General features: G+C 46.9%; 1 protein-coding gene across 1 annotated transcript in view; it reads left to right on the top strand.

The window, feature by feature from the left end:
* PLXNA4 (plexin A4) overlaps nt 1-24,234 on the top strand; it is a 970,847-nt gene that overhangs the window by 653,678 nt on the left and 292,935 nt on the right. Inside the window, exon 6 of the mRNA XM_029615156.1 lies at nt 19,299-19,422. Coding sequence (XP_029471016.1) covers nt 19,299-19,422 — 124 coding nt within the window. The remainder of the gene's footprint in view (nt 1-19,298; nt 19,423-24,234) is intronic.

Below are 24,234 nucleotides of genomic sequence, written 5' to 3'. Positions count from 1 at the left end.
GAGTCGGTCTCAAAACCATCGGGGGTGGAGGAGAGGTGGAAGGGGGAAGAAAGGCCATCGGGCACTCTAAGGTTAACGCAAAACTCAGGTTTGCATTAAATCCCAATGCTGAAAAGGCTCATGCTTCACTTCCCCAGGCCCTTCATCGCGGTCTTTGAACACCTTGAAATAAACCCCTCGGCAATTAAAGGAAAATCGTTATGAATAGAGGAATCTGAATCATTTTGTTTGTTTTTGCTGCCAGCTGAATCGCTGAAATACTTTTTAACCAGCGAGGCTGTTTTTCGGGAGTGTTTTGTTTTTTTTTCTCGTGCGCTGAATCTATTCTTTTGCCAAGAACAATGGACTCTTCTTCCGTGAATAATTGCTAAAAGGAATGGAGCTGTGAAAGAGCCGGGATGTGCAGGAGAGCTTCCCGCAGCAGCAGCTGTTGCTCAGGAATGAGGAATACTAAGCGAAGAAGAGTCCTGCGCGCCAAGGTCTAGTGGCCGCCGAGAGTCACCATTAATACATCACCCTCCGAGCCGTTACCTTTGTTTTTCCATTTTATTACTCACAAAACATTTATCGGAATGTAAATGAATTAAGGATGACACTCGGAATGCCTCTTGGTAAATGTCACCTTGCCAGAGTGGCAGACAGCAGTGCACGTTACTGATAGCAGACCTCATAAAAATGGGCACCCGGGTCTACGCAGCGGGCTCCAATTAAGCAGAGAGCTGGTTAGCATGGGCAGGTGATTAAAGGGCACATTGCACTTAGCACAGGCAATAAGGTGATGCCCGCGCAGGATCCAGTATTTTTTTGGGAGGTGGGTGTGTGAGCGCAGTTTTAAAAAGCCCACGGAGTTGAATGCATGTGGTCATTTTTAGCTCATGGATATTGCGCTAAATTTCAAAGAGAGGCTATCCAGGTAGTTTCTGTGTGAAAATGGATGTGAAGTGCACGTGCTTGACATCTGCTGTTTGGTGCAGGTGGTGAAAAGGGGTACAATGGTAGGCAGGCTTCTGAAAATGTTGAGTGCATGCACTATTTCCCTCTCCGCGTAGTACGGCCAGACGTCCATCTGTGTGCAGACTTTCAGCCGGCCAGAGGAGAGCGGCATGCGGACCGGGCCATCCAAGCGTGTTCATCCATTTGAACGTGGCTGATTTGCTTTGGAAAAAAATGTTCAAAAATGTTGGCGTTTAGCATCCAGTTCTCACCCTCCCCAAACCCCCGACCTCCCAAATTAATTTGTCTTTGCTGTTACTCGCCCCAAACGTTCTTGCCGCGTGAAGCAGGCTATAAAAATAAATAAATAAATGTATATATTTTTTTAAAGGCGCATATGGAAGGGAGCCCAAGGTTCCCTCCCACCTCGAAGATGTTTAAATTGAAAGCCAGGCTGTGGGACCCCCTTCTCCCCCACCACCAAACCTTGATACCCCTCTAGCTGCGTCCCTTTTGGGTTTGACAGAAATGCTGGTAGCATGAGCTTCTAGCACTGCTTTCAGATCAACCTTTGAGGACTGGCACTTGGCTAGGATGAACATTTTCATGCCAAGGTCACTTTGTACACTTATGGCTGTAATTTGATCACCGGTTATACAGTTCACGTCATCTTCCAAAATGACAATAAAAATAAATAGAGATGAATCGTTACGGCAAAATGTACAACAGGAGAAAAATTGTTCTAATTTTTTACTATCCTCATCCTGTCATTCCCTTCCCCACTAAAACGTAGTATTTGGCAAGCGTCAGAGTTTCACTCTAAATTGCGGCTCCTTTACAGACATGTTTAGCAACGTGTGCCATTCACCTCTGCTGCCTGGGCTTTCTTCAATCTCAGGCCATTCCCAAGCCACTCCAATCTGGCGTCTGTCCTCTACGTTTCATGACCCTTGCCAGACTCTTCAGTGATGTCTTCATGGCAAATTCCAGGGTTTTTTCTCGATCTTCACCGACGTATCCACTGCCTCTCTTAACTTTGATCACCACCCACTCCTTCTCAGTCTATCCTGACTTGGAATTTGGGACTCTTTTCTATCTTGGTTCTCTCTTCTTACCTGTTCTATTGCACTTTTTGTATGACCTCTGCTGGAGCCGCTTCCACTGCTATCGCATTATCAGTTGGTGCACCTCAGAGCTCTGTTCTGGTCCCTCTTCTCGCTCTGGTTCTCTTGGTGTTCTGATCTTTTTCAGTACCATTTTATGATGATGACCCCCCAGATCTTCCTCTCTGCACCAGAATTTTCACTCAGAATACAGTTCCATATTTTCGCCCGTCACCTTAAAATTAACATGGCTAAGCGAGAGCTTAGTAAAATAGCAACATAATAAATGTCAGAAAAAGTCCAAATGGTCCATCCAGCCTACCCTGTAAATTGCTTGTGATATGCTGCTCCATGCAAGTTACCCCCATGCCTTCTGTTAAGGGTAGTAACTGCCACTCCATGCAGGTTACCCCCATGCCTTCTGTTAAGGGTAGTAACTGCCGCTCCGTGCAGGTTACCCCCATGCCTTCTGTTAAGGGTAGTAATTGCCGCTCCGTGCAGGTTACCCCCATGCCTTCTGTTAAGGGTAGTAACTGCCACTCCGTGCAGGTTACCCCCATGCCTTCTGTTAAGGGTAGTAACTGCCACTCCGTGCAGGTTACCCCCATGCCTTCTGTTAAAGGTAGTAACTGCCGCTCCATGCAGGTTACCCCATGCCTTCTGTTAAGGGTAGTAACTGCCGCTCCATGCAGGTTACCCCCCATGTTTCTGTTAAGGGTAGTAACTGCCGCTCCGTGCAGGTTACCCTCATGCCTTCTGTTAAGGGTAGTAACTGCCACTCCATGCAGGTTACCCCCATGCCTTCTGTTAAGGGTAGTAACTGCCGCTCCGTGCAGGTTACCCCATGCCTTCTGTTAAAGGTAGTAACTGCCGCTTCGTGCAGGTTACCCCCATGCCTTCTGTTAAAGGTAGTAACTGCCGCTCCGTGCAGATTACCCCCATGCCTTCTGTGAAGGGTAGTAACTGCCGCTCCATGCAGGTTACCACCTTGCCTTCTGTGAAGGGTAGTAACTGCCGCTCCATGCAGGTTACCCCCATGCCTTCTGTTAAGGGTAGTAACTGCCACTCCATGCAGGTTACCCCCTTGCCTTCTGTTAAGGGTAGTAACTGCCACTCCATGCAGGTTACCCCCTTGCCTTCTGTTAAGGGTAGTAACTGCCACTCCATGCAGGTTACCCCCTTGCCTTCTGTTAAGGGTAGTAACTGCCGCTCCATGCAGGTTACCCCCATGCCTTCTGTTAAGGATAGTAACTGCCGCTCCATGCAGGTTACCCCCCTTGCCTTCTGTTAACTGTAGTAACTGCCGCTCTGTGCATGTTACCCCCACGCCTTCTGTTAACTGTAGTAACTGCCGCTCCATGCAGGTTACCCCCTTGCCTTCTGTTAACTGTAGTAACTGCCGCTCTGTGCATGTTACCCCCATGCCTTCTGTTAACTGTAGTAACTGCTGCTCTGTGCAGGTTACCCCCATGCCTTCTGTTAAGGATAGTAACTGCCGCTCCATGCAGGTTACCCCCTTGCCTTCTGTTAACTGTAGTAACTGCCGCTCTGTGCATGTTACCCCATGCCTTCTGTTAACTGTAGTAACTGCCGCTCCATGCAGGTTACCCCCTTGCCTTCTGTTAACTGTAGTAACTGCCGCTCTGTGCATGTTACCCCCATGCCTTCTGTTAACTGTAGTAACTGCCGCTCCATGCAGGTTACCCCCTTGCCTTCTGTTAACTGTAGTAACTGCTGCTCTGTGCAGGTTACCCTCATGTGTTCTGTTAAGGGCAGTAACTGCTGCTCTCTGTAGGTTGCTTCCAAGTAGAAATGTTGCACCTAAAGTTAATATAAGTTACCCTATTTCTTTATTTCTAGCTTCTAGGGGACGACAGTGCTTATCCCTTTTGATTTCCATTACTGTTTTCATCTTCACCATCTCTTCAAGGAGGGTATTCCAGGCATCTACCACCCTGTCTGTAAAGAAATATTTTCTGATATTGGTTCTCAGTCATCCTTCTTGGAGTATCATATCTTGACCCCTAGTTGTACAGTTTTCTTTCCAATGGAAACTATTTGTCTGTATATTAAAACCTTTCTGAAGGTCTGTATCCTATTTAGATCCTTCAGCCTCTCCTCATAGGTCTGCCAGTATAGAACCCACACCATTCTGGTTGCCTTTCTGTGGACCACTTGCCTCCCGTCTTTATCCTTTTTGAGATACGGTCTCCAGAGCTGACGTCTGTACTCCAGGTGAGGCCTCACCAGGGACCTGTACAAGGGCATTATCACCTTCTTTTTCCCGCTGATTATTCCGCTCTATATGCAGTCCAGCATCCCTCTGGATGCTGGACTGCATATAGAGCCAGACCCTATCACCTTTCACAGTCGGTTCACATTAGTTTTTCAACCCCTATCGCATATGGTTCTTTTGGATTACTGCATCCCAACTTACATGACTGTGCTCTTCTTGACATTGAATCCCAGCTGCCAAACGTTTGACCACTCTGCATTCTTCATGCTCTCTACCTTTCAGGCATGTCCACTCTGTGGCAGATCTTAGTATCACCCACAAAAAGGCAAACCTTACCCTCTAATCCCTTTGCAATGACCTTCATGAAGATATTGAACAGATCCAGTCCCAGAACTGATCCTCGAGGTACCATTTACCATTATACGCTGTCTCCTGTCAGTCAACCATTTTGTAATCCATTCCACCACCTTGGCACCCACTCCCAGGTTTCTCATTTTAGTCTTGAGCCTCCTTATGTGGGCCCGTATCAAAAGATTTTTTCTAAAATCCAAGGAAACAGCATTGAGTGTTTTTCCTTGATCTAATTCTCTAGTCACCCAAAAAAATCAATTAGATTTGTTTGACAGGATACTCCTCTGGTGAAACCATGTTGTTTCGGGGCCAGCAACTCCCCCATATTGTAGATAGCGCACTGTCCTTTCTTTCAGCCATTTTCTCACCAGTGAAGTAAGGCTGACCGGCCTGTAGTTTCCAGTCTCTTCCTTGCTACCACCTTTGTAAAGTGGGACTACAATCATTCTTCTCCAATCTCGTGGCACCGCTCCCGTTTCCAGGGATCTATTGAACAGGTCACGCAGCGGGACCCCCCAGCACATCTCTGAGCTCCCTCAGTATCCTGGGATGAACCTCATCTGGCCCCAAGGCTTTGTCCACTTTCAGTTTTCCTAGCTCTCTTCTGTAAATGGAGATGTGTCTACCTCACTCGTAGCCACACTTTTGTCAAGCAGCAATGGTCCTTCTCCAGGGTCTTCTTTAGCGAACACCAAGCTGAAGTATTTATTTAATATTTCTACTGTTTCTTCTTCTTTCTCCACACATTGCTCTTTGTCTCCTTTCAGTTTTACAATACCACCTTGTCTTTTCTCCCAAACCCACTTCTCACTCTTTCTATCTCTGAGGATAACACTGCTATGCTCTCATCCCCTCAGCCTTGGTCATCTTCAACTTTTCTCTCTCTTTCTCTTCAGGGATCCCAAACACTGCTAAACTGGGTCATTTCTTTTTCTACACCTCTTTTAGTCTGCCTGAGTTGGGGCATCAAGCCTTCTCTCTGACCACATTTGTCCTGCCTAAAAATCCACCCTTTTGAGTTTACTTTTTAAATCTTACACTCTGGTTTTAGTTTATTAAAAATTTGTTAATCGCTTATGCCACAGGCACTAAGAGATGTACAAATATACATTCATAATATAAAAATTCAATAAACACAATCATAGCCTTGTTGATTTTAATCATGTTTATTGTACTAAATAAATGTCCTGTGCGCACTTAGCCGGATAAGTCTACCCATCTAAGTTTAGACCTTTTCTAAGGGGCATCTAAACTTAGACATAAACGTATGCGGCTAACTCTGAATATCAGTAGTTAACCGTATAAGTTATATGGCTCTGCCTCCGATTCGCCCAGTTCATGCCTACTTTTTTGTGTGTGTAACCTTTAGTCATATAAGAGACTTACATGGCTAAGCAGCAGCCGCTGATCGTAGGCGCCATATTCAGCGGCTGCTACTTAGCCGCATAAGTCCTGCTAATCAGGCTAAATACGCTGAATGCGATTTGAATATTGGGCCTAGAATTTCTTTGTCCATAGTGAACCTTCTCATCATCTCTTGCACCTTTATTCTCAGTCAATACCTCCTCGCCAGTGGGGTAGGACAACTAGAGTGTGGCTTCCAGCATCAGCTAATCTGTAGGGAAAAATATCCCCAATCCAAAAATATCAAAAATGGGTTGAAAAACGTCCCAAAAATTTAAATTGTAAATCCAGTTATCCAATGTTGTGGTTCTTGATTCTCTTTTCAAAAATCTCTCATTCTCGCTCCAGCCTTGCTTGTCTGGCCACTTGGCCAAAAGGGTGTCCAAACCCAATCCTCAGGGAGACAGGGAAACAACCCTTCCCAGATGACAAGGAAGCCAAAAATCTCCAAAAGTCAAATACTTCTCCTTAGTCGAGACTCTGGGTGAATCTAAAAATCAGCTCTCCTGCTCTATTTCGCCTCTGCCTTGAGATCAGCTCCTAGCCCTCTCTGCTGAGATCCTGGCTCCGTCCTCCTCGCCTCCTCATCCGGGCCTGGCCTTCTGACTATTGAGCGTGCCCCAAGGTCTGTCCCCCAAAAAGGTGGAATTCTGGCAAGGGGAGGATTCAAAATGCAAACTCACCCCCACTAGCCCCAGCCAGAAAAACGATGGGAATTGAATTAGTGGCGGCAAAGCCCCCGTCTCGGTCATTGTTCTCGAATAGTTTGCAGACCGGAGGCAACAAAACCACGCAATAGACTGGGAGTGCTGATGAAACAAACAAATGCTTACTGCAACTTAAAAAATAGTATCCACGCAAGAATGGCAAAAAACCCCCCATCATCCTCAGGATCTTCCACTATTACAATCTCTGTAGCCATTTCCAAACTTGAATCTGTGAGGGAGAAAGAATAAGTGCATCTCACGATGGGTGGAAAGGTGAAGGTCTAAACTATTCCTCCCCCACAATCAGTTCTCTTCATCCCAATCATCTTTCTACCCATTGCAAGCTCACTCGGTTGGCAGTCTCAGTCCTGCTGCTTCCGGAAAGGGGGGACTTCCCTGCCAGGCTGGCCAGGCCACAAAAATAGCAGGCCCAGTTCTCAAACAGGAAAACCCCCCTTCCTGGTCCGTGAGGGCACAAAAGTAGGATTTCCCCCCGTTAGCCCCAACCTGTAGGCCAGTGGAGCCCACTGGGGTCACCAGCAAACAGCCCCAGTCCTCCCGAGCCCATCTTGAGCAGGATCGACCCAGTTTATGCAGGGGAGCTTGGGCAATCACCGCGCCAGGGCAAGGGGGACTCTTAGCCATGGCAATAGAAAGAGCAGATCCTCTCCTAAAACCGCCGCCCGTCAAGACAGGGAAGGGAGAGCTCCATCCACGTTCTTTCAACTCCACCGACACTGCAGATCTGGTGTGTGTGTGTGTGGGGGGGGGGGGGAGTTGAGTGTGCATTAGAGGGAGCGCGTGGCGCGATAAGAAACTTGAATTCTTCAGGGAAGGGGAGACGGGGAGAGAGAGAGGGCCGACGTCCCGTTTCTTTTATTCTGTAGAAAAAAAAGGGGGGTCGGCAGTGCTGGAAAAATGCTATTGTGCGATTTAATCGGGGTTTGACAGCCTTGAAAAATAATGAGTCCTAACTAGCTTGGGCACAAGGGTTATTTTCTCTTTAAATACATTAAATGTATGATCAGAAATGATACGGCAGACTCGTTTGTTCTCAGGTGCAGAACTGAAAGGAAGGCAGATAGCTGGTATGAAAAGCCCGTGCCCTCACTGAAGAGGGGGCAGTGTGGTGGGGGGATTTTGGGACATCTAGAACAATATGATCACCGCTGAACGCAGCCCTCGGCAATAGAGAGCCAAATAGGATATGAAAGACAGGCCCGTCTCTGGTGTTCACAAAAGAAAGAGCTGCAGTCCTGAATGCCGTTTCTGTTAAAGGGAAGAGAAATCACTTGGTTTTCGGAATAGTGTTGGCAAAACTTTGCCTTTAAAGGGAACACCGAGCTGTTGTATGTATTGGCATTTCATGACAGGAGGCAAGCGTGGAACAGGCACAGGGGGATCTCCGAGGGAGAGGCAGGGACTGCTCAGCTGAGTGGTTTTCTGGATGGGCAGACCAGACAGGCCATCACGTTTCTCTATTTCTATGTAATTGCAAAGGTGCAGGCAAACTTTCAAGCCCACATTAAAAAAAAGAGAAAAAAATTGATTTCCAAATCCAAGACACCCGAGTGCATTGCGTTTCGGTATTGGTGTGTTAAGAGGCCCAGAGTTCGTGCGTGTCCTTCCATTGGTTCAGAATGGTGAGGTGAGGCAGCAGCGTGTCTGCGACGTGCAGGTTTGTTTTTTGGAAATTCAGCGTGCGCACACGGTTTTTAAACATGTCTCGGAAATGTCCCTGGGAGCATCTCTTTTCTGTTCAGCCAAAATTCTGTGCATTATGAAAGTACAATCATGCTTTTAGATGGCTAAAAATCCGCCTCCACGCTAATGGCGGAGTAAGCAATGCACACATATAGATTAGTATCCAGCATAGAGAATGTGTGGCAAAAGGTTCAATACATCTCCATAAATTAATTCATTTTATAACAGCACAGGAAAATGCTGTAATGCAATGCACACTTGTCATCCAAGGATACTTTAATGCAACGCACACTTGTGAGCCAAGGATACTTTAATGCAATGCACACTTATGATCCAAGGATACTGTAATGCAATGCACACTTGTGATCCAAGGATACTGTAATGCAATGCACTCATATAGATTAGTATCCGGCATAAGAATGTGTGGCAAAAGGTTCAATACATCTCCATAAATTAATTCATTTTATAACAGTACAGGAAAATACTGTAATGCAATGCACACTTGTCATCCAAGGATACTTTAATGCAATGCACTCATATAGATTAGTATCCGGCATAAGAATGTGTGGCAAAAGGTTCAATACATCTCCATAAATTAATTCATTTTATAACAGTACAGGAAAATACTGTAATGCAATGCACACTTGTCATCCAAGGATACTTTAATGCAATGCACTCATATAGATTAGTATCCGGCATAAGAATGTGTGGCAAAAGGTTCAATACATCTCCATAAATTAATTCATTTTATAACAGTACAGGAAAATACTGTAATGCAATGCACACTTGTAATCCAAGGATACTGTAATGCAATGCACACTTGTAATCTAAGGATACTTTAATGCAATGCACACATATAGATTAGTATCCAGCATAGAGAATGTGTGGCAAAAGGTTCAATACATCTCCATAAATGTATTCATTTTATAACAGTACAGGAAAATACTGTAATGCAATGCACACTTGTGATCCAAGGATACTTTAATGCAATGCACACATATAGATTAGTATCCAGCATAGAGAATGTGTGGCAAAAGGTTCAATACATCTCCATAAATTAATTCATTTTATAACAGTACAGGAAAATACTGTAATGCAATGCACACTTGTGATCCAAGGATACTTTAATGCAACGCACACTTGTGATCCAAGGATACTTTAATGCAATGCACACTTATTTATTTATTTATTTATTAACTTTTCTATACCGAAGTTCAGGTAACAGTGTTATCTATCACTCCGGTTTACATTGCAACAGATAATAAATAATGTCATCCAAGGATACTTTAATGCAATGCACACTTGTCAACCAAGGAAGCCCCTTGGATGGCTGTGCATTGCATTAAAGTATTTTCCTGCACTGCTCTAAAATGAATACCTTTATGGAGATGTATTGAACAGTGATGTACCTTTCGCCACTCATTCTCTATGTTGGATAAAAATCCACCTACCCAGACTTAGGAAGGTTAATGCTAATTTTACCTGCATAGAAGACTTTGAAAACTTACCCCTTACATGCTCAAGTGAAACACTCAGGGCTTGTACGCTCGCCAGTGTGTCATGAACATGTTTCACAGTGACACTCAGCTCTCGACAAAGTCATTGCTACTTCACGGCAGTTAAGGTCACAGGAAGATTTAACCTTTTTACAAGCCGAGGACTATATAATAGCAGATGTGTGGACAGAAATCCTCCATTAATTTACCACGATTTCGTATTTGATGGCCTGCTGGTGCTGAGAACAGTTAATTAGAAGCAAATTTCAAAGCAGGTGTCCTGCTTTAAACAAAGATGACTTTGGGCGCTGATAGCAAAGCCTTAAGCTCCAAGCATGTGACTCCCCTCAGCAAAACACAGAAGGCCCTTGTGCACTAACATATAGTGAAGTTAATCTATCGGCACAGGGCGCTCTGATCCTGCAAACCCTTCATCGGAATCTTTGAAATCAAAGTGCCAGGTTTTTCAGTGTCTTAATTGTAACCCCCACCCCGGGTGCCTGACCTGCACGGGTGGGGCCGTAAAAGAATTTGTGACTCTCAGGGGCAGGGACCCTTCTTTATAACCCTGTCCCCAGGGTGTGGATCCTTTTATCAGGTGAGGGGTGGGGGGGAAAGAGTTCACTTTCAGGGTCCAGTGCAGGGGTCACGTCCCCCTTACTGACCTTTTCTCGGGGGGGGGGGGGGGGGGGGGGGAAGAGATAATCTCTTCGCTGGTGTCCTATCTGCCAAGAACCCTCGCAGGACGCACTGGGTTAGTGTCCGAAGTAAAACTTTACTGAGCAGAAGTCGGGTGAATAACGGCACAGCAAATATGTTTCCAGCACCACAGGTTTTCTCTCTCGGTCTGTGCAGGAATCTTTGAATGGGCAAGGGATCCCACCACCCTCCTGGGTCAGGTGAGATGGAGGTCCCGATGGGCAGGGCAGCCTTTAAGCTGGACAAGGAAATCCCTTGCGCGGATGACCAAACGTCCCTGTCCTTGCACGGAGAGTAATCTGCTCTCTCTCCCTAGGGGCTGAAGACTCGGGATTGGTGTCCTCTGGGACTTTTACATTTCCTGTGCTCATGGCTCTTCCTCTCTTTGGATTTATCTCAGTCTCTGATTCTCCTCTGGATCCAGGTTTTCTTACCCTGCTCCACCGCAGGCAGGAAAGGGGCAGCCAGAAATCTTCCTCCCTTTTTCCTCAGCTCAGTGTAACAGCGGCGTTACTCCTTGCAACGGGGTCACCACCTCGGATGGGCAAGGGCGTCCCTGTTCCCTGAATCCAGGAAAGGCCCGGGCGTCCAGCGAGGCTCCTGCCACGAAAAGGTCAAAATCACGAAAACAACCCGGGGGGGAGGAGGGCTATCTAAACCAGCTAGAGCATAGACTGGCGGGACCACCCTCCCGACCCTGGGCAGGAATCCCAGGCTGGGTTAGCCTGTTCACTCCGACTGGGCCTGAAAAGCACAAAATGGCATGGCTCCTCGCTAGCTCCAGACTCTCAGGAGAGGGCTGCTATAGAGCCTCCCAGGGGGACGGCCGTTCCCTGGCCCCTCAAAGGGAGGGACTGGAATGTGAACGGGTCCTCCACCTTCCGTCCACTTACCTACTCTTGCTAGTACTTCCCTGGGCTTACTGGTAAGCCAAGAACGGCTCGCTGTTACATAAATCGATTTGACTACATTCCCTAGCGGAGCGCTTGACTTTGCCTCTTTTCTGTGTTTGCCCAGCAGTTTCCTTGTGCTCTTTTTGATTTCCAGCTGGGTCAGAACTGGCCTCTTTTGGGCTGTGGTGTCGGGAGCCTTCATTTGCAACTTATTCCAGGGGCTTCAAAAATAGCCGTCTAGGCTTTAAAGTTATCAGGCTGAAATATACAGGACAAGTTATCCGGCTAACCTCTAGAGTTAGCCTACTGAACATTGGCCTCAGCAGTCCAAGGAATGGACCCTGGAAGTCACAAAGGAGGGCAATATTCAGCCGCTACCCAGCTGAGCTCGTTAGGTGGATAAACCTTATCCGACTGACGGACGTAGCCAGGATACGCACCCAGCTATCTAAAAGTTAGCCGGATAAGTTAATCCACCTATCTTTAGCACAGGTCTCCGGCATGACCAGCCTTAGCTCTGAATATCAGAGTTAGCCGGATAACTTATGCAGCTAACTCAACTCTTCCCAGTTATACCCCTGCCCCGCCCACCATCTATCCAGTTAACTGTTTAGCTGGATAAGCAGTTATCCAGCTAAGTAGCGCCACTGATCCCTGGTAGATATTCAGCTGCCTCCACTTGGCTGGATAAGTTAAAAAAAAAAAACTTACCCGGCTACGTGGTGCTGAATACAGACCTTAAAAGAGTTTCATCTTACGATATTTGTGACCCTAATCAAGAGCTTTTGTTGGCTGTACTTTAAGAAATAGTGTTTGTGCTCGATACCTGACCTACTCTAAATTAAAGGCAGCGAGCAGTATAATGATAGACTACCCAAGGCAAATCTTTACTAATAACACTGCTGAATTTTCTCACCAGTTTAAACTTTAATAGCTCTTTTCTCTTCAGCTTGTTTAATTGCATTCCCGTTTCGTTCACTTCAAATGTGCTAAATAATCCTACTAGTTCTTGTCTCTGTAAATTAACTTTAGAAAAAAAAAAAAAAAGTATTTTTTGCAGGTAAATTAGCCGACTGTATTGAGACTGAACTTCCAACCTTTCATTTCTGTTTCTTTCCAAAGCAAAAGAAGGCGTATGAGATTGCTCTGTGTGTGTGTGTCCCCTCCGACTAATATTTCAGTGTCCTTTCCACACCAAATTTTCAGGACAAGGGAAGTCATGTGCACTGCAATGGAGTGCAGCAAACACTTTGCTGGGTTGTTTTTTTTTTCATTTTGTTTTTCGTGCTCACTAATCAAAACATGAAAGAAATGACAGCACATCCCTATGTGACAGAGGCGGTGTTTCCTTCAGCTCCGTGCCGCACATGCGCAGAACGTGGATGCGCACGGCCCAAAAAGTAAAGGCGCTTTTATAGTTCTAGGTGGAATGTCTTTGGGTTTTTTTTCATCCTCTACTTGAGGCTAGCGAGTGGCACTTCCTGTCCTGTTTAGGCTAGCGAGTGGCACATCCTGTCCTGTTATCCTGTACTTGAGAAATGTCAGTGTAGTATTTAATAAAGAGAGGATGGCATGGGATCCCTTCATAATGATGGAGAAACATTCAGCAGAAGTGGCACATAGAGGTGGCAGCCAAGCATGAGAAGAAATGCGACTTTTGGAGGATCAGTTTCGAAGCATCACTGGGATTGAGGCGCTTTCCCCTGATGAATTTATTTTATGCAGTATAGGAGTTCTTCACTGAAATATCAGGCATTGTCTGTACTGGCTATGCTGAAATTTCTTCCTTCTAAATGATTTTCGGGATTCATTTGTTTTAGAGCTTTCCCAATGGTTTTCTTTAAAATAAAGATGGGGGGTAGATGATTACATTGAAGCTGGCACCATCATGTGCAGTAGCTAGCTTCAGTACGATCCCCTCGCTTTTCCAGGTTTATTTGGATAGTGCAATAAATTGTACACTTCAGTGTTTAGTATCCAGTTAATTAGGGGTTCTTTGAGGGCACAAACCCCCCCTAGTGTTCATTGGTGATTTTGCAGCGCAGATACTTTTGCTGTGTGAGGGAGGGAGGGAGGAAGATAGGGGTTTTCTATGGCATTGCATCAGGAACGCCTTTTTGGTTGGGAGGGAACCAAGCTCCGCCCCTAGCTCCATCCCAGCTCTGCCCCCCATTGCCAGTTTTTTTACTTTACATTTACAGTTAGTCATTCTTTCTTATGTATATTCTTTGCATAAATCACAGATTAGAATAATTCATTCCCAGAATGAAAACCGCCAGCATCTTCATTTTGCCTGCGGGCAGGGATGGCCTGGCCCTAAGATAGAGTTGGACAGACCAGGGCCTGAGTGACCCACCCCATTCTGCTGCTTATGCAGTGTTGCCAAATCCTACTTGAAGAAAGTCACTAGATCCACTGTGAAATGTTTCCAGATTGGGTAAAAAATAGCTAAAAACATGTTCACACTGGCGACCACATAGTTGGTGAGCCTAACATTGGTGGGGAAAGAGGGGTGGCTTATACTCACACACACACACACACACACACACACACACTATCTTGCTGCTCAGAAACTGTCACATACTCGCATTCTCTGTCACTCACACTTTGAGACACCTCAGACACTGATACACACTCTCGCACTCTCTCAGACACAGACACACACTCTTTCCCAGACACTCTGACATACACACACAGCTTCTACTGCTGCTCGTGTGCTCATTTAGCGATTATCCCCTCACCTGCAGCACTCTAGCCAAAGGAGAACTCACTCTCTTGTACTCACAGTACTCACCAAAGGAGGTCTCACTCTCTTGTACTCACCTGCAGCACTCTAGCCAAAGGAGGTCTCACTCTCTTGTACTCACAGTACTCACCAGAGGAGGTCTCACTCTCTTGTACTCACCTGCATCACTCTAGCCAAAGGAGGTCTCACTCTCTTGTACTCACAGTACTCACCAGAGGAGGTCTCACTCTCTTGTACTCACCTGCAGCACTCTAGCCAAAGGAGGACTCACTCTCTTGTACTCACAGTACTCACCAGAGGAGGTCTCACTCTCTTGTACTCACCTGCATCACTCTAGCCAAAGGAGGTCTCACTCTCTTGTACTCACAGTACTCACCAGAGGAGGTCTCACTCTCTTGTACTCACCTGCATCACTCTAGCCAAAGGAGGTCTCACTCTCTTGTACTCACCTGCAGCACTCACCAGAGGAGGTCTTACTCTCTTGTACTCACCTGCAGCACTCTAGCCAAAGGAGGTCTCACTCTCTTGTACTCACTTACAGTACTCACCAGAGGAGGTCTCACTCTCTTGTACCCACCTGCATCACTCTAGCCAAAGGAGGTCTCACTCTCTTGTACTCACTTACAGTACTCACCAGAGGAGGTCTCACTCTCTTGTACTTACCTGCAGCACTCGCCAGAGGAGGTCTCACTCTCTTGTACTCACCTGCAGCACTCTAGCCAGAGGAGGTCTCACTCTCTTGTACTTTTCAGCTTCCACATATGCTTGGTATGTAGGGAGCCAGATGGAAATTTAGGTAAAGGGAACGGTTGTTGCCAGTAGTGGCTCAAAAAAATGTTTTTGTTTTTTTTTTTTGGGGGGGGGGGGGGTGCGTGCCCCCCCCTTTCTTTTGCCTATGATTGGTCTTACCAGGTGGTTTTCTATGTACATCACAAGATCCAATTGTTCTTAGCCATTTGGTCAGTGCAATTCACTCCTTTTCTTTCTCAAACCTGTTACAGGGTGGTGGGGGAAGAAGAGATGGCACCAGCCGAGCCTTCCGTTATGTCTCATTGCCAAGCCAGAATCCTCACTTTTCTATAAGAGTGAAATATCCACTTGTTGAATATTTATCTGGCTATCTACGGCACAACCAGTTAGCCGGAGAAGTTGTCTGTCTATTTTAGCTGCACCCCAGAATGCTGCAACGTAATCTGGCTAAATGTTAGCTGGACAGAGAGTTATCCTGCCAAACCTCGGCAGGATAAGAGGGGGGACCTATTGAAAAATCGGCTTTTCGGAGTTATGCAGCTAAATGCTGCTGAAGATTGAGCCCTCTATTACTCTGATAGGCTCCTTCCTTCTGCACATCTGTACAGGGCGCTGCAGAAACGCCGTAGGAGAAACCTTAGACTCGGATTGAAGCCATGGCTGGCGTCATCCCCCGTTTCTCGGCGCTAGCAGACAGCCTGGGAGTTTGCCAGTCTCTGCGGGTCACTCGCGTAAGAAGCTCAGCGGAGGAGCGGTGCCATTTTTCTGCTTAATGGAAATTCTGGGGCTGTCTTCGTTCAAATCCTGCCCAGTGAACAGGAATTTTGTCCTCCTCCTCCTTTTTCGTGATGAGTTGAGGGCAGTAGTGGGCAAAGGCAGATCCTCGGCCATGTGGGAGCCCGCGCGCACACTCACCCTGCAGTCTCTCCTTGCAAGGGTAGCTGAAGCGTGCGTGTCTCCCCAGTGTAACCTCTGTCCCGAAGTCTTCAGTGTCTGTAAAGCAGGAGGAGTGATGAGCATAGGTCAGAGCCGGGAGCTGGCCAGCTGCTGAACCTTGGTCCTGACTTGCAGTGGACTCCTGCTCTTCTTCTTGCACTGAGATCCTCGCTGCTGACCCGCGGCCCGCTTTGGCTATTCCTGCACCGAGGCCCCCCCCCCCCCAGCGCACCTCTGTAGTGACCTAAGCCGCACCTCTGTTGCGGGAGCGAACCCCCTCCCTCCCCCCACTTGCTGGCGTGCTTCCCACCTGCGCATCCCCTGCTATTTAATCACCGGGCCCTCGCGTCACTGGCTGTGCGCGTCTCGGTTCCGATCCACAGAGTCCCTTAGAAATCGGGCAGTGATCCCCCCAGCCCTGCAAACAGCTCAACCAATAGTGCACCCTGAACTTCAGGCGTTTATGATCAGCGGCTCAGGAGGTGGGCTGTGCGCCAGCCTAAGGTTGCAAAGCACGGACGGCTCTTCCTGTTCTCTTTGACATTTTGCAAACTTCTTTTCTGTTGTCTAAGAATAAAACAGAAGTGGGCAGACCAGAGTGCTTTGGGATTTGTATGTACCTAAGGTGAGCAGGGGGAACTGTGGCTTTGGTGCTGTAAATGTCGTGCTCCCCTCCCCTCCCCCCGTTGGTATTCGTGGGCTTGCATCTGTTGGTGCCGTTCTCGTGTTTTCATGCAGCTGACGGTTCTTGCGTTCCCTTCCAGCCTTGCAATCAGAAGAGCAAGTTCAAAGTTTTGACGGGAGCAAACGATTTCTATCCCGACTCGGAGGCTGCTTGTAATTATAATTGGTATAATATCCTCTGTTAATAACAAAGCCAGTTCAATGCACCCTTTAAAAGTCTATCACATTAACTTAATTGGAAAATGTAATGGAGCTGTATTGGAAATGTTCAGTTAAATGAATACTCTGCACTTTAAGCAGGTGTCTTTTCTCCAATAAGTTTAATTGACAGTGGGTTTAGTGGTCGGAACTGAAATCCTGACCTTGATCTTCTGTTTGTCAGAGCAATGCTTGGAAATGGGAGACAAGCCGGCACCCAGCCTTCTTATGACTGCCTGTAGAAGTCGCTGTGTAAAAGGACTGGGCTGCAGGTAGACTTCCAAACCAGCTCTGCTCAGTTTGCCAAAGCACAAAAAAAAAAAAAAGGCACATGTTTTATGGCCCCAACTCAACATTCGAGGGAAAAAAGAGCCCCAATAACGCACAAAAATCATGCAAATCAGTTCGCTTGCACGATTTAGAATCGGTGTGTAATTTGTCCCGAGCCTTTACCTTGCTGTAACTTCACAAGGAGGAAAAATTGTGCTGAGAAATCCCCTCCAAAAATGCAACTGGGCAAACAAAGAGTTCGGTTTTTTTAAGGCAATTTTGCAAGCCATTTACCTAAGTACGGGAGGGAATGGCTCCTCCTGGCTGCAGACAGAGAGGCCTCGCCTCCGCTGCGTGAGCGCGCGGCCTGGCACTCGAGCGACGGCTGGACGGGTGGGCAGGTTCTGCCCTGCATGCGGGCGGTCCTGCTCCATAAATAGGTGGCACTGTTAGTGCAGGTTAACTGACTGGAAAAGCTTTCATGAGATTGATTTGCAAGGCCTGCTTATTAAATAATAAAGTAGATGGGCCGTTTTACTAATTAACGAAGGCTCTGACTGGCAGCGCCTGCGGGAGATGCTCAGTGTCATCAGCTGTCCTCTACTCTTCAGAAGCTGTAGAGGGCAAGTTTAAAATAAAAAAAATGCCCTCCCACATCCCTTTCCCCCCATTTGTGTCGTTTTTCTCCTTTTGATCTCTCTGCCCTTTTTTTTTTTTTGCTGCAGAACCGACAAAAATAAAGATGAGAATTAACTGTTATAGCAATAATAGTTAGGATTTATTTAGTGCCATTCATCCAAGCAAGATCCCCAAAATGGTCTGTGATCCACAGGGCCTCAGGTCCCGTATGCTGCTCGTGCAGAGGGTGACTGGACCGGCTTTGGCCCCTCCCACGCCCCCGTTGCATGCAGGGAGATGCGGTTCTGGATTCTCACCCTACTGCGTTCCCTAAGAAAAGCAGGACTGCATCTCCCCGCAGGCAGGACTGGCTCAGCTTGACCCCCCTCCCTGGACATGGAAGCGCATGGTCACCCTCACCCTCATCCTGCACAGGGAGAAGGTACATCGTTGTTGTCGTCACTCCCCAGTTCCAGTTGCCCAGGCTGAAGCCCAAGGAGGGAGAGTCTCGCTGAAGGCCACACATTTAGCCGAGATCAGAGTCTGAGCTGCAAACCAGGTGTCTGCGGAGGCCTCCTCGCACCTTGCCTTAGGCCTCTGGCATTCACTTTCCGCCAGGGCTCAGCGTCCCGACCCAGAAGCACATTCCTTATTATTAATGTGATGAACTTTCTGAGAGAGTAAATGGCATGAATTTAGTTTTACAACCTGTGTCTTGGCTATGTAGACACCAGTTCATGGAAAATTGGAGGCACTGAGCAGCCATACATTCTTCATCTGTAACCATTGGCGGATGAGCACAATTACATTCCTGTTCAGTGCTGCAGCCGCAGCAGTGTAATGACCGATGACCAGCTGTACAGAAAATAATGGGGGACATAGATAAGTAAGTGAGTCGGAAAAGACTTATCCGGCTAACTTAGAAGGGATAGTGAGCAGCACGGGCATGCTGATCGCAGCTGGATATATTCAGCCGCCGTCTCTTAGCCGGATAAGTTGCTACTTATTTGGCTTAAGTAGCACTGAATATTGGCTTCAGTTAGCATTAGAATGATCGTGCCGGCATGGAAAGCTCCTGTTCCCCCACCAAACAGGCCCCAGCCTGGGAAGCAGCGACAGAGACTTGTCCCGTGTGGCCACCCCCCCTCTCGCTGTCTCTTCAGTGTGCTCTTGAGTGACTGCCTTTAGTGAATTTTCAATTCCCTACCAATCTGCTGAGGACCCCAGCCCAGTTATAGTGCCGATTGTAAGTGCCCACTGAGATGGTGATTTGGTGATGGAGAAAGTAGCTTTGGGGAGCCACCCATACGGCGCCAGCTCCATTTCACAAGAGCTACCGTGAGGTTTTTCTACGATACCATCGATCTTCGGTAGAGCGATAGGCCAGCTGTCCCCAACTCAGGAAAGGTGGCCTGAATCAGCCACGTGTTTGTTTGTTTGTTTTTTTTCCACCACTTGCGTCGTCGTGTTTTGGTATCTGTAGGTTTGGGTCTCCATGAATTGCAAAGCATAGCACAGTACAACCTCCCTGGGTGTCTTGCATTAACGTCGCCTTTGTCTTCTTCCTCAGGTGCACGAGGAAGGAGAGGTGTGAGCGGTCTCAGGAGCCGCGGAGGTTCGCTTCGGAGATGAGGCAGTGCGTTCGGCTGACGGTGCATCCCAACAACATCTCCGTGTCTCAGTACAACGTGCTGGTAAGGAACTTTATCCTTGCCTCGGCGAGGAGCTGGAAAGAGGGGGGTGGGAAGCGTTTTTAGGTTTTGTAATCTGTTTAATACTCGGTCAGCTGCAGGCTGCCAGACAGGATGACTGCGTTCTGACCCGCAGGCCCGTTCATACTCCTTGTGCTGGCTGGGGCTGGGAGTGCCGCAGAGACAGGGCAGCACCTGACGGGCTCCAAGGTGGAAGGGGGAGGGTGATCGCTGCTCTGCAGGGACTCCCAGTGACTTCAAACACCATCTTTCACTCAAGGGAAAAGGGCGTTTTCTGGAGCGGCCCCTGACTTTTACGGTTAATCGCTTGTACCAGGACCCTTCGTAAGAACTTAAAGACATTTTTGTTGAGATAAGTGCCTGCGGGGGGATTAGCACCTGCAGTACCCAGTCGGCGTGTGCACAGAGATCTAAGGCCTTGGCGTCAGTGCTATCAATATCAATGTGTCTGTAATGATTAGGAAAATCCTAATAATTGCAGTTTGAAGTCTACAGCAGTGATGCTGGAAGCCACTTTGGTTTGTTAATATGTTGATGCGTTGCTTTGATAAGATTTTGATGTTTAGTTTTATTGTAAGTCATTGGATTTGTGCGAGTTATAAATTGTTTTAAATAAATAAATATAGATTTGCTGTTTGTCCTTTGTCACTTGAGCTAAGGTTCCCTGAATGCCCTGTTTCGTGCTCCTGGTCACAGAGGTAGAACGGAGCGTGTCTATCTAATAGGAAAGAAGATTATGAATGACAGTGTATCTGTCTGTCCCCAGCCTAGTCTATATGCTCAGCCTCGTCTCCTGTGTTGCGTTGGACATTGCACTTTAGCCATAAGCGCCAAAGGGTCATCTGGGGCCCTGATAGGATGTTGTCAGTCCCTGCTGGTCTTCCTGTGATTGATTCTGTATCGCTGTAGGTAAAGAATCTGTGCTTAGGTGTACGTGTGAGGAGAGGCGTGGAATCTCTTCTTATTCTATTTTGCAATAATGTGGAAAGGCTGGCTCAGTGGATAGCCAAGTTGGCATTTGGCAGATGGCATGCTGTAGACTCAGGTTTCATGGCGCGTCTTAGTCCCTGGCTGCCCTGGCTGGGAGTTTGATGTGTACATATACTAGGGTCAGTTTTCAAAGGCTTGGAAACCTTGTACATGGGTAAAAATAGAGCAAAGCCCCCTAAATCAGCCATATCTAGCTAAATGGAATTTTAGCCGGCAGAAAGTAGGGACAGACTTTTGGCCACTTATAAAAGGAGCATTTCGGAGGGTGACTGGAAACTACTTGTGTACATTTGTATTTAAAATATGTCCATGTATAGCAAGCATGCCACTAATGCATATACTTTACACCATTGTTTAACACCTTGTAAGGGTACAGGCATACTTTTAATCACATAACAAGTTAATCTTCAAACACAGTATTTGGGGGTACTTTGTATTTGAAGATCCGCAGGGTTTGCATGAGCTGAAAAGTATGAGCCTATATTGCCAGCTAGGCAGCCTATCAAAAATATACCCTACTGGGTACAAACGATATTAAAAAGTATAAGAAGTCCCCCCGTCAATTGTCAAAAGCTTGTTCTTTTTGGGGGCATATGGTGTATTAAGTTGGAGAGGAGGGGAAAAAAATAAGGGGAAGCGATAGGGTGAAGGCAATCCAGCTAAAAAGATGCTGGGAAAAATCATGGAAACTATTCTAAAGATCAGAATCTCATAAGAGCTTAAGAAGTTGCCATACCAGTCTGACAGAGCTCCTCGGTTCTGCTGTGGAGATAGGAGACCCTATCAGGAGGTCAACCATCTCTGCAGCACACCACCAATCAAGCATATGATAGAGTGGCCAGACGGAAGCCTCCCCTCAGTAAAAGGCAGATGACAGCCCGCTTGGAGTTTGCCAAAAGAGACTTAAAGGACTCTTCAGAGCATGGGAAACAAGATTCTCTGGTCTGATGAAACCAAAATTGAACTTTTTGGCCAGAATATCAAGCGTCATTTCTGGAGGAAACCAGGCACCACTCATCAGCTAGCAAATACCATCCCTACGGTGAAGCATGGTGGTGGTAGCATCAGGCTGTGGGAATGTCGTTCAGATGCAAGAACTGGGAGATTGGTTAGGATCAAGGGAAAGATGAACGGAGCAAAGTACAGCGAGATCCTTGATGAAAACCTGCTCCAGAACGCCCTGGACCTCAGACTGGGATGGCGATTCACCTTCCAACAGGACAACCACCCTAAGCACATAACTAAGTCAACACAGGAGTGGCTTCAGGACAAGTCTGTGAATGTCCTTGAGTGGCCCAGCCAAAGCCCGGACTTAAACCCAATCAAACATCTCTGGAGAGACCTGAAAATAGCTGTGCATCAATGCTTCCCATCCCACCTGACAGAGCTTGAGAAGATCTGCAGAGAAAATCCCCAATCCAGGTGTGCCAAGACTTCCCTTGGGTAAATCCATGCTGGCTGTGTCCCATTAAACCATGTCTAGCTATATATTCTGTGAACAAAATCACAGAGCATATAGATAGCCATCATTTAATGGGACGTAGCCAACATAGATTTACCCAAGGGAAGTCTTGCCTTACAAATCTGCTTCATTTTTTTGAAGGGGTTAATAAACATGTAGATAAAGGTGAACCGGTAGATGTAGTGTATTTGGATTTTCAGAAGGCGTTTGACAAAGTTCCTCATGAGAGGCTTCTAAAAAAACTAAAAAGTCATGGGGTAGGAGGCGATGTCCTTTCGTGGATTACAAACTGGTTAAAAGACAGGAAACAGAAAGTAGGATTAAATGGTCAATTTTCTCAGTGGAAAAGGGTAAACAGTGGAGTGCCTCAGGGATCTGTACTTGGACCGGTGCTTTTCAATATATTTATAAATGATCTGGAAAGGAATATGACAAGTGAGGTTATCAAATTTGCAGATGATACAAAATTATTTAGAGTAGTTAAATCACAAGCGGATTGTGATTGTTCTGATCTCCGTGAGGAGTTAGCAATCTGTTCTATGATCTCCTTGCTGAGTTAGCAATCTGATCTGTACTCTATGAGGAGTTAGCAATCTGTCAGAAAGCTCTGTTGGTAAAGCTGGAATTTAGAATAGTTGTGGGTGGATCCTTAGACCAGTGGCAGATGACCACGCCCTTGGGGGAAATCCCGAGAGGGACCACTGGTCAGGCTTAGGGTAGGAGACAGATACACACTAGTTCTTTTATTAGACAATATAGTAGACCACCAGAGGTGGCAGTAGTGAGCTGGAAGCGCCCGGCTGGGCTGTAGTCCCTCAGATATTGGAACAGCGATCCCAGGGTGGCTGAGCTGTAGAGAAACTAAGAAAGTGAGTAGGCAAAGCATGCTGTGTTCAGGAACAAGTCCTTGATGGTAACACTCACACAATAGTCTCTTGAGGCAGCCCAGGAGATGGTATGCATTAGGCCCTCGAGGAGCGAGTACCTGGACCCAGGGAAAACTCTGAAAACTCACTGATGTTGTAAGCAGCGATGACTTCTTAGCAGAAGTGGTATCCAGGAGCAAGTCTGGGACATGAGCCCTCGAGGAGCGAGTACCGGTTCCGGACTGCGACCTGCAAAGGAAAAGAGAGAGCAAGGCCCCCGAGGAGCGGGTACCTCTAGTGAAGTCCGAGGAGGCAGAGCAGCTAGGGTTGCGGAGAGCGAATCCCATCCGCAGCGACCAGGTGGAAGCTAGGTAACGAATCCCCTTGCTAACTCGTCTTGTTAGCGAAAACTGAGACCTTAAATATCTGGAGCTAGTGACGTCATCTCAGGGGAACGCCCCTGAGGTTCGCACCAACACTGGTACATCAGTCGGGCCGCGCGCACATGCGCCCTTAGGCATCTGGTCAACATGGCGGCTTGCAGCGTCGAGCCGATCTGGGAACGCCGGAGGAGGACGGCCTAGAGACGCCGCAGCAGCTAGCCTTCCATCAACCCCGAAGGGAGTCGCCAACGAGGTAAGGTGGGCAGAGCAGAGAAGTCGGACAGCGATGGACACAACAGTGATACATTACAGGAGGATCTTGTGAGACTGGAAAATTGGGTGTCCAAATGGCAGATAAAATTTAATGTGGACAAGTGCAAGGTGATGCATATAGGGAAAAATAACCCTTGCTGTAGTTACACGATGTTAGGTTCCATATTAGGTGCTACCACCCACGAAAGAGATCTAGGCATCATAGTGGATAATACTTTAAAATCGTCAGCTCTGTGTGCTGCAGCAGTCAAAAAAGCAAACAGAATGTTAGGAATTATTAGGAAGGAAATGGTGAATAAAATGGAGGATGTCATAATGCCTCTGTATCGCTCCATGGTGAGACCGCACCTTGAATTCTGTGTACAATTCTGGTCGCCGCATCTCAAAAAAGATATAGTTGTGATGGAGAAGGTACAGAGAAGGGCGACCAAAATGATAAAGGGGATGGAACAACTCCCCTATGAGGAAAGGCTGAAGAGGTTAGGACTTTTCAACTCGGAGAAGAGACGGCTGAGGGGTGGATATGATAGAGATGTTTAAGATCATGAGAGGTCTTGAACGAGTAGATGTGACTCGGTTATTTACTCTTTCAGATAATAGAAGGACTAGGGGGTACTCCATGAAGTTAGCAAAATAAATCAAAGAAAATTCTTTTTCACTCATTGCACAATAAAGCTCTGGAATTTGTTGCCAGGGGATGTGGTTCGTGCAGTTAGTGTTGCTGCAATTAAAAACGGTTTGGATAAGCTCCTGGAGGAGAAGTCCATTAACTGCTATTAATCAAGCTGACTTAGGGAATAGCCACTGCTATTACTGGCAT

The sequence above is a fragment of the Rhinatrema bivittatum genome, chromosome 9, assembly GCF_901001135.1.
Source record: "Rhinatrema bivittatum chromosome 9, aRhiBiv1.1, whole genome shotgun sequence".
In the NCBI taxonomy this organism is placed as follows: domain Eukaryota; kingdom Metazoa; phylum Chordata; class Amphibia; order Gymnophiona; family Rhinatrematidae; genus Rhinatrema; species Rhinatrema bivittatum.
Note: the sequence above shows the minus strand (reverse complement) of the source record. Positions and strands in the feature narration are given on the sequence as shown.